General features: G+C 52.1%; 1 protein-coding gene across 1 annotated transcript; it reads right to left on the bottom strand.

Annotated features, from left to right (window-relative positions):
- Positions 1 to 6,753: 6,753 nt before the first annotated feature.
- On the bottom strand, positions 6,754 to 8,855 carry LOC119340856 (subtilisin-like protease 4). The gene has a single exon (XM_037612767.1). It carries the CDS (start codon positions 8,744 to 8,746, stop codon positions 6,995 to 6,997), a length of 1,752 nt encoding a protein of 583 aa, XP_037468664.1. The 5' UTR covers positions 8,747 to 8,855; the 3' UTR covers positions 6,754 to 6,994.
- Between the last annotated feature and the right edge of the window lie 2,022 nt (positions 8,856 to 10,877).

Here is a 10,877-nt window from a genome sequence, read left to right as displayed (position 1 = left end):
ACTCTTGTACTACCTGAGGGAGTCCTGGATTAGGGGGTGTCCAGATGGCCGGACTATGACCTACGGCCGGACTCCCGGACTATGAAGATACAAGATTGAAGACTCCATCTCGTGTCCGGATCGGACTTTCCTTGACGTGGAAGGCAAGCTTGGCGATACGATATGAAGATCTCCTCCCATTGTAACCGACTCTGTGTAACCCAAGCCCTCTCCAGTGTCTATATAAACTGGAGAGTTTTAGTCCGTAGGACGAACAACAATCATACGATAGGCTAGATTCTAGGGTTTAGCCACTCCGATCTCGTGGTAGATCTACTCTTGTACTACCCATATCATCAATACTAATCAAGCAGGAGTAGGGTTTTACCTCCATCGAGAGGGCCCGAAACTGGGTAAAAACATCGTGTCCCTTGTCTCCTGTTACCATCCGCCTAGACGCACAGTTTGGGACCCCCTACCCGAGATCCGCCAGTTTTGACACCGACATTGGTGCTTTCATTGAGAGTTCCTCTGTGTCCTCGCCTTTTAGGCCCGATGGCTTCTTTGCTCGTCAATCGCGATGCGGTCTGGGATGAGACTTTTCTCCCCGGACAGATCTTCGTATTCGGCGGCTTCGCACTGCGGGCTGACTCGTTCGGCCATCTGGAGCAGATCGAGAGCTACACCCCTGGCCATCAGGTCAGGTTTGGAAGCTTGAACTACACGGCCGACATCCGCGGGGACTTGATCTTCGACGGATTCGAGCCACAACTGGGCGCGCCGCACTTTCATGATGGGCACGATTTGGCTCTGTCATCGGACAACGCCCAGAGCGCCACTCAGGTGTCCGCTCCGACCATTAGCTCGGAGCCCACTATGCCAGTCGGGGACGGACGGTTAGACGCCACCCCGGAAACTGCAATCTCTACGGCAATAGAGCCGGATACCGGCCTAGTCCCTCGCAAGGCCCGTGACTCCGAGGTGCCGGACTCCGATCCAGACTCCGTAAATCCCGCACCTCTCCCGGTTAAGCCCGATTGGGCTCCGGTCATGGAGTTCACCGCCGCGGATGTCTTTCAGCACTCACCTTTCGGCAACATCCTGAATTCGTTAAAGTCTCTCTCTTTGTCAGGAGAGCCCTGGCCGGACTACGGCCAACACGGTTGGGACGCGGACGACGAAGAAATTTGTAGCCCACCCACCACCCACTTTGTAGCCACTGTCGACGATTTAACTGACATGCTCGACTTCGACTCCGAAGACATCGACGGCATGGACGCCGATGAAGTAGACGATCAAGAACCAGTGCCTATAGGGAACTGGAAAGCCACCTCGTCATATGACATATACATGGTGGACACCCCTAAAGCGGGGGATGGCGAGGAGAAAACGGAGGATGACCCCTCCAAGAAGCAACCCAAGCGCCGATGTCAGCGGCGCCGCTCTAAGTCCCGCCAAAGCAAAAACGGCGATTCCGGCACCGGAGATAACAATACACCGGACAGTGCCGAAGACAACCCCCTCCAGCAGGATTCAGTGCAGGAGAACGAAGGAGCCAGCCCTCATGAGAGAGCGGCCGACAAAGAGGATGAGGATGACAATTACATGCCTCCCTCCGAAGACGAGGCAAGCCTCGACGACGATGAATTCGTCGTGCCAGAGGATCCCGTCGAGCAAGAGCGTTTCAAACACAGACTCGTAGCCACGGCAAGCAGCCTCAAGAAGAAACAGCAGTAGCTTAGAGCTGACCAAGACTTGCTAGCCGACAGATGGACCGAAGTCCTGGCGGCCGAAGAGTATAAAGTAGAACGCCCATCCAAGAGCTACCCGAAGCGCAGGCTGCTTCCCCAACTTGAGGAGGAAGCAACTAAACCTACATCACCAGCGTACGATGTGCCCGATCGGCCACCCCGTGGCCGCGATAGAGAGGCCTTCAGGCCCTCGACCCAAGCCGCACCCCGACACCGCTCAAAACATACCAGAGTATGGGGAGACGCAACAGACCTATGAGACATCTTGGAGAATAAGGCAAGGCAAACAAGATCGATCTACGGATCGCATGGGCGCCCCGCTTCACGTGACGCTAGCCGTCACGCCAGACATAATAAGTATGGCCCGGCCGAATACAGCAGACCAAGCTCGTCTGAGTTGCGTCGCGATATAGCTCAGTACAGGGGTGCTGCACACCCACTATGCTTCACAGACGAAGTAATGGATCATCAAATCCCCGAGGGCTTCAAACCCGTAAACATCGAATCATACGATGGCACAACAGATCCTGCGATATGGATCGAGGATTATCTCCTTCACATCCACATGGCCCGTGGCGATGATCTACACGCCATCAAATACCTCCCGCTCAAGCTTAAAGGACCAACTCGACATTGGCTTAATAGCCTGCCAGCAGAGTCAATCAGTTGTTGGGAGGACCTGGAATCCGCATTCCTTGACAACTTCCAGGGCACGTACGTGCGACCACCAGACGCCGATGACCTAAGCCACATAATCCATCAACCAGAGGAATCGGCCAGACAGTTCTGGACACGGTTCCTGACCAAGAAAAACCAAATAGTCGATTGTCTGGACGCCGAGGCCCTCGCAGCCTTTAGGCACAACATCCGAGATGAATGGCTTGCCCGACACCTAGGACAGGAAAAGCCGAAGTCTATGGCAGCCCTCACGACACTCATGACCCGCTTCTGCGCGGGAGAAGACAGCTGGCTAGCTCGTAGCAATAACATAAGCAAGAGCCCCGGCAATTCGGATAACAAGGATAACAACGGCAGGTCGCGCCGCAACAAGCATAAGCGCCGCATTAACGGTGACAATAATGAAGATACAACAGTCAATGCCGGATTCAGAGGCTCTAAACTGGGTTAGCGGAAGAAGCCATTCAAACGAAACCCTCAGGGCCCAGCCAGCTTAGACCGGATACTTGATCGCTCGTGCCAGATACACGGCACCCCCGAACAGCCAGCCAATCACACCAACAGGGATTGTTGGGTGTTCAAGAAGGCAGGCAAGATAAGTGCCGAGACCAGAGACAAGGGGCTACATAGCGATGACGAGGAGGGGCCCCGGCCGCCGAACAACAAAGGACAGAAGGGATATCCCCCGCAAGTTCGGATGGTGAATATGATATACGCAACTCAGATCCCCAAAAGGGAGCGGAAGCATGCTCTCAAGGACGTCTATGCGCTGGAGCCAGTCGCCCCAAAGTTCAACCAATGGTCCTCCTGCCCCATCACTTTCGATCGACGGGACCATCCCACCAGCATCCGTCACGGCGGATTCGCCGCACTGGTCCTAGACCCAATTATCGACAGATTTCACCTTACCAGAGTCCTAATGGACGGCGGCAGTAGCCTGAACCTGCTTTACCAGGACACAGTGCGAAAAATGGGCATCGATCCTTCAAGGATTAAACCCACAAATACAACCTTCAAAGGTGTCATACCGGGGGTCGAAGCCAGCTGTACAGGGTCGGTCACACTTGAGGTGGTCTTCGGATCACCGGATAACTTCCGGAGCGAGGAGTTAATCTTCGACATAGTCCCATTCCGCAGCGGCTATCACGCTCTGCTCGGACGAACCGCATTTGCAAAATTCAATGCGGCGCCGCACTACGCATATCTCAAGCTCAAGATGCCAGGACCTCACGGAGTCATCACGGTAAATGGAAACACAGAACGCTCTCTCCGAACGGAGGAGCACACGGTGGCCCTGGCAGCGGAAGTACAGAGTAGCCTCTCAAGGTAGTTCTCCAATCTAGGCGCCAAACGTCCGGACAACGTCAAGCGAGCCCGAAGTAACCTACAACAAATCCGGCTGGCACGTTCCGAGCAAGCATAGTAGTGCGGCCCCGACCCCAGCCCCCGCCAAACGGCAATGCTGGTACCACGCGTACATAATTACGCCTTAGAGATACCATGGGCATAAGGGAAGGGGCACAACAACGGCACGCCCAGAATGCGGCTCAATCGCACTAGGGGGCTCCCTATTTCGCCGTTTTCCTTTTTCACACACTTTCAGGACCCAACTATTCGGAAGGCCTGTCCGGCAATACTATCGCCGAACCAACGATGCAATAGCCAGGGAGGAAGCAAGCCACGTCAAAGTTCAAGGTGGTCTCTATAACGAGTTTAATACATGTTTCTCTTACAATCCTGCAGCTTGCCCCTAAAGGGTAATATGTCAAATACTCCCATCTCTTGCTTACCGCACTTTTTGTATCGTTCTACTTTCACAGCAGCCCTTTTTTAATAAGCAATACATAGCTCTTACCTATTATGGTACTTATCTATTTTTATATGCAAACATGTTCAGTCATGACACTATGCAACCGTACACTTTGGCACGGACAATACACCAGGGGCTTACAACACCCCATAATATGGTGTGAGAAGACCGAACACTCTAACAAGTGCGGCACCCCGAACTTATAGCACTATATGCACCGGCTCCGAATCATGTCTTTGGTCAATAGTTAGGTTTGCCCGGCTCCCATGTTTTGGTACCTTATGTTCCGCATTGTTGGCTAAGGTAGCGCTGGGAGAACTACTGCGATTGTGCCCCAGTTGAGCTGGGTTAACACCTCAGTAGAGAAAGCTAAAACTGACTGTCATGATAGTGCGAGAGACTGGTCGCTGTTCGCGAGGTTTTTTCGAGTCCTTAAAGACTTATGCCGCTTCAAGCGAGGAACCGGACTTATCCGGCCTAGGCGTGGATAGCACCCCAAACTCGGTCTTCCGAATACTAGGGGCTTCGCCAAAATTTAAAATTATAGAATTCTATGGCTAAGTGAGAGTGATAAAGCATTATAAGTACGACGGCCTGGTTCGCTGTGCTAAACGCCTCCCTAGATGGACCCAAGAATGGGAACAAGAGCGCTCAAGTTTGTCCCGAACACCCTAGCACTCGTGGCATGGGGGTCGAAGCCGACGACTTGCATCTCTCAGATTTGATAAACGGCCGCACAGCAGGTAATATTTTAAATTAACAAGCGTTGCTTAACGCATATGAACAAAGCTTCAGCGTACATGATAACAAATGCGAGTTTATTCAAAAATTACGTCTTTGGAGCACTCATCCGCTATGCGGCGGGCACCCTTTAGAACGCCATTGTAATACATCTCGGGCGTACGATACTCCTTGCCCGGCGGTGGCGCGTCCGTCAACAGCTTCTCCGCGTCTAGCTTGCCCCAGTGCACCTTAGCACGGGCAAGGGCCCGACGGGCACCTTCAATACAAACGGAGCGCTTGATGACCTCAATCCACGGACACGCGTCCACCAGCCGCCGCACCAGACCGAAGTAGCTCCCAGGCATGGCTTCTCCAGGCCACAGCCGAGCTATGAGGCCCTTCATGGCCTGTTTGGCCACCTTGTGGAGCTCAACCAGCTGCTTCAGTTGGTCGCTCAGGGGCACCGGATGTTCGGCCTCAGCATACTGAGACCAGAACACTTTTTCCGTCGAGCTCCCCTCTTCGGCTCGGTAGTATGCGGCGGCATCAGACACACTACGAGGCAGATCGGCGAACGCTCCTAGAGAGCTCCGGATTCGGGTAAGTAGCAGATAATTAACTTTTATATTTTTGCTTTGCATAAAGAATGCCTTACCCGCCGCTATCTTCTTCATCGCCTCGATCTCCTGAAGGGCCTTCTGGGCTTCGGCCTTAGCGGTCTTGGCACTCTCAAGAGCCAAGGCAAGCTCGGACTCTCGAGTCTTTGAGTCACGCTCCAAACTCTCGTGTTTTTCCACGAGAGCCTGGAGCTCTTGCCGAACCTCCGTCACCCGCGCCTCCTGCTTCTCTCGCTCGGTGCGCTCCAAGGCCGCACTCTTTTTGGCCTTCGAAACCGCCTCTTTCAGGGTCGCCACCTCGGTCGTGGCTCCTGCAACACTGACGTTGGTCCTGTTATTATTATGCAACCAAGTATTTCTATATACATTTACAGGAGGTGCTACGTACCCTCTTTATCCTCGAGCTGCTTCTTGGCACGGCCGAGCTCGCTCTCGAACCGCTCGAGGCTTTCCTTCAAGGCATTGACCTCCGCTGTCAGTGCGGCAGAGGTCAGCAGCACTGCCTGCATTTCCATATTGACATATTTCTATTAGACTCCTGCGTATATCTTTTAAGATCCTCAGTTCGGCTTTTCTTTCCGAACACCGAACTAAGCATCAGGGGCTACTGTCTATGCGGTAACATTTTTTATATATGTTTTTGAACACATACCTCAAAGCCCGTTAACAGGATTGTGCAGGCTTCCGTCAGCCCGCTCTTGGTGGACTGAACCTTCTGAATCACCGCACTCATAATAGTGCGGTGTTCTTCGTTGATAGAGGCGCCGTCGAGCGCCTCCAGCAAATTGTCCGGCGCCTCCAGGTGAACGGAAGTCGCCGGCGTCGCGGACTTGCCCTTCTTGTGAAGGCGCCGCCTGTCGGGCTCTGGAACCACTAATGGTTCCAGAGCAGTGTCCGGCCCAGGGCCGGACTTAGATCCCTCCGGGGTTTTACCCCCTTTGGGTTGGGAGTCCGGAAGGTCGCCTTGTGGCGCTTCTAGGACCACCTCCTCCTGATTTTGTCCCCTACGGGACTCCACCTCCGCGCCGTCTGTAGGGATAGGGGAGGAGGCCGTCGAAAGTGAAGCGCTATTCACATCCGACGAATTCAGAGATCCGCTCGACGAATCGCCAAGCTGAGCTCTAGGCGGACTGTATGATTAGCTTCGGTGTTAGAAGCTATCAAATAATAAAGGAGTGCAATAAGATGTGGATGTACCAGATATAATATTGAATGGCCCAGAACCAAACATGGTGAGTGGTGGCCATGCAGCAAGGATGTTGAGCCCAGGTGCTAATATATCTGGCTTTAGCACGCCAGGGCTTAAACTTCTAGGGCCACGGGATGAAAATGCCGCGACAGTGGGAGATGGCCGGACACCAAGCACAGTGTTTTTCTAGATGACTTTGGCACTGGGTTTGCTTGTTGTCCTCACATACTCTGTGATATTGTTGCCATCAGCCACGGTCACCTGCACAACATTGCCATAGTCCTCCAGAAGGGTGGTGAAGCCAGCATCTTTGCTGTTGACCAGTACTACGCCAGCCGCCCCGGCACTCATGAGTCATGATGCCACTGATGTCAGACTGGTTTAGTGAAGAGCCTTTGTCACTCACTGTTCCTGTGTTATGGCAAATTACAATTTTGCCGGCCACATTTCTTCCAGCTGACGACTTGCAGTGTTTGTCCACATACAAAGGGAATGACTTGGAGCTTGAGTTAGAAGTCTGGTTAAGAGCTTCCCCATTGATGTGGTTGCCGTTCCCAAGCTGCACAATAGTCTCAAAGCTTCGGTCCACCGAGCCAGCTGCGACTGTAAGCAACCATGGTGCAGAATTGGCAACAAATGACATGGGTCCATTGTTACCAGCTGCAGCCACTACAACAATGCCCTTGGCTACCGCATTGAGTGCGCCAATAGAGACTGGGTCTTCAGTGAAGCTGACATCGTAAACAGGTTCGAGGGAGATCGAGAGCACATCGACCCCATCCTTGACAGCTTCGTCAAACCCAGCAAGTATATCCGAGGCTGCACACCCCAGAACCGTGCACACCCTGTACATGGCCAAGTGCGCACCTGGAGCAATACCGGCCGCTGTGCCCCTGCCGAGGCCATGGACCGAGGCACCACTGACGAAGTTCCCAGCTGCGGTGGACGAGGTATGTGTTCCATGCCCTGTGTCATCTCTGGAATCATTTGCATTGAAATTATGGAATTTGGCACCTATCAACTTGTTACTGCAGCGTGCAGCGCCATGGCATGAGCCCTTCCACTTTGATGGGGGTGGCGGGATACCACTGTCATCAAAGGAAGGATGCTCTGAATATATGCTGGTGTCTAGGACCCCGATTATGACTCCTTGGCCATAGTTGGTGTCCCTCCACAGCCCGGCATCTTTCTCCAGTCCGAGGAACTTCGGAGTGTGAGTGGTGCTGGGGTGCCAGAGATGGTCTGGAAACGCCCGCACAAACTCTTTCCTCTGGGACACCATGGCGAGGTCGTCTTCGGTGAGCCTCACGGCAAACCCCGTGAAGACCTTGGTGTAGGTATGGATGAGGCGTGGCTCATCGGAGCCGGCGAGAGGCGTTGGCAGGAAGGAATCCTGCCACCAGCGGTGGTCGTCCTCGCTGCCCGCTTCGACGGGTGGCCTCAGCATCACAATGTATGTGCGATGGCTTGGAGAGAGGCCTGCACCTTGGTCGTCGCATACCGCAGGTAAAGGAGCATGCAGTAGCATGAGGGTGAGGGTGAGCATGAGCATGAGGGCCAAGGATGCCATGGTTGGGATGGGATCGGCTGGAAGAAGAACAGGTGGGGCTTGAGCTTGGGTCTTTGGAGGAAGAGGGTGAGGGTGGAGCTGGAAGTGAACAAGAGGGAGAGAGGACACCAATGTGCGCGAGCTTGGTCTGCGAGGAGGGAATGGTGGTGTTGGAAGCTTGGTGTTGTGAGCTTGTCTGTATGACAGTGTGAGCAGGGATGGTGGAAGTGACCGAGAGGAAGAGATATCGACCGAGTTGTGGAGAAGAAAAGGAGAAATGCTACGTGTCGAGTGTTGAGTGAAAGAGACGCGATGCGTGAGTCTGAGTGCACTACGTTGTACACTGTGACTGCGTATCATTTGGGTAGAGAAATTTGTCCTAGGGGGAGGAAGATTAATTAGGAGAAAGATGAGAAGCGTATCTACTGCAGAGAATGCTCTCGTCTCCATGGTTGCACTGCACCTGCACCTCGGAGAAATTTGCTCTGTTTATGCATTTGTATTGATGTTCTTTCTGCGTTCCATTACCATACATTCCTAGACTGATTTGCTATGCTTGACCAGAGTTCAAGTCATACAAATTTGTAGACTAACTTGTAATGTGGAATAATCTCATAATGACCGATTCATCATGTGGTCTTTGTTAACTGCTGTAGTTTAATCAGGATCCTTTTCTTTTCTCTCTCCGTTGGCTGTGAAACAGAAAGAAAAGGGAAAGAAACAACACGTGAAGCATTGACGTTACAGCACCCACTTGTTCCTTCGTAGACTAGTGTGGAGTAGTGGGAGACACAGAAGTGATGTCCTGACACCCCTAAATGGCGTAGGGAGACGCTCGTGTCGAGCGTCCGCTGGTGGAGAGAAAGGCTCCAAACAAAAGGTTCATGCTTGCAGAGCAGATGAGGAAAATGGTGGAGGCAAGCAAGTGACCGAGAGGGAGGGAGAGAGGAAGCTCTGCTGTTGCTGTGTGTGGTGGACTAGTGGTGGTGGCCTGATTGTGGGTGCACTGCAAAAGAGAGAGGTTGAGCTTCCATCCATGGAAGAAGAGGAAGCTCTGCTGCTGCTGCTGCCGGTGGTGGTGGTGGTGGAAGTGCCCGAGAGGATGACGCTACGTGTCGAGTGTTGCGCTAGTCTAGTTTCAGTTAAATTTAAAAATAGCGGGGCGGGAGAAGATGTTTAGCGGAGCTAAGCCATATTTAGCGTTTTTGATGAAAAATTCAGTACAGTAGCTATATGGAAAAGCGAGGAGGGAGGAGCTTGCGTGGCCATGGATGATCTGGACGAGGCCGGGACTGCCAAATTGTCGCCTTCATGGCGCGGAAGCGGAAGCAGCCGGCACCTCCTCGCCGCTGCACGACCCTTAACGGCGCTTCCCGTACTCCAACAGACGCCTGCGCTGCACCTGCCGCCGCCTGCTGCCGCCTCGGCGACCAGATGCGCCTCCCCGAGCTCACCTACGCCCTCCGCGGCCCTGATGGCCTCCTTCCGCCGCCGCTCTGGTACCCCTCTGGCCGCCACCGTCGCCGTTAATGGCCGCCGCGGGCCGTTCATGCTTCCATTTTACGAGAGGAGAGGGTTGGGGAATGGAGTACTCGGTTGGAGTCCCTTTTTTTCTGAGAAAAGAAAATCTTGGTTTCCCCATTCGGGCTGGCCTTAGTGGGCTGTGGCCTGGGAAGGCCCGCTTGGTTTTTTTTTTGCAATGGCCATTTGTTTTTTCATTGCTGTTTACGTAAACCATTCCAGCACAGAGAGCATTCCTAAGGAAATTTTTGTTTGTTTTCACACACATTTGTTTTCTTGGGGGGGTGTAGAATATTTATTTTCAGACAAACATAGAAATTTGGATTATGGTATGAGCATCAAGTTTCACACAACAAAAGCCGCACATTTTGCATAAATTTGCAAATCAAAAGGGGCACATACATGTCTCTAAGATCAACCAAACCTCCCAACTTAGAGCAATGGAAATAGCGATACTGCCTAACCGCATCCATGTAAGCTGAAAGAAGACCATGTGAGGCTTGAGCTTCGATCTATGTAAGAAGACGGTGGTGGTGGTGGTGGCTGAAAAAATCAAAGACCGCAAGGAAGCTTTGTGGGGGTTATGTTATGTGATCCCTTAAGAAATCCATGAAGGGCAGCAAATCTTTCATAAAACTATCCTTTGTAAGAGATTGACTCAAAAGTATTCAGCTACCGCCCATGCTTAATCCAGTGGCACTTGGTATTCAATAAACTCCCCACGACAAAAATAAGAACTAAAGAGTCATTTCTGTTGTAAATATGCCCTAGAGGCAATAATATTTGTATTATTATATTTCCGGATTCATAATTAAAGAGTCTATATTATATGATATAACTGCTATGATCCTGGAATATGCGATTCAGTGGACGCTTAAATAAAAGGTTCCTAGTCTTGCCTCTAGGGCTAGCTTAAGTGTTGTTGGTGATTATGCTTTCCGGATCTAAGGATATCATTAAGTGTTAAATGATAGTCCTAAAACAACATTGATATTATGACGTTGAAAGAACGATCATATTGAATCGACCCAATTTTGTTTGTTATGAATTGAGTTAATAT

The sequence above is a fragment of the Triticum dicoccoides genome, chromosome 1B (genome assembly GCF_002162155.2).
Source record: "Triticum dicoccoides isolate Atlit2015 ecotype Zavitan chromosome 1B, WEW_v2.0, whole genome shotgun sequence".
NCBI lineage: Eukaryota > Viridiplantae > Streptophyta > Magnoliopsida > Poales > Poaceae > Triticum > Triticum dicoccoides.
This window is presented reverse-complemented; position numbering and strand designations above follow the sequence as displayed.

Coding starts and splice junctions, on each gene's coding strand:
- LOC119340856 (XM_037612767.1), bottom strand. CDS start 8,746: ATGGAGACGAGAGCATTCTCTGCAGTAGATACGCTTCTCATCTTTCTC.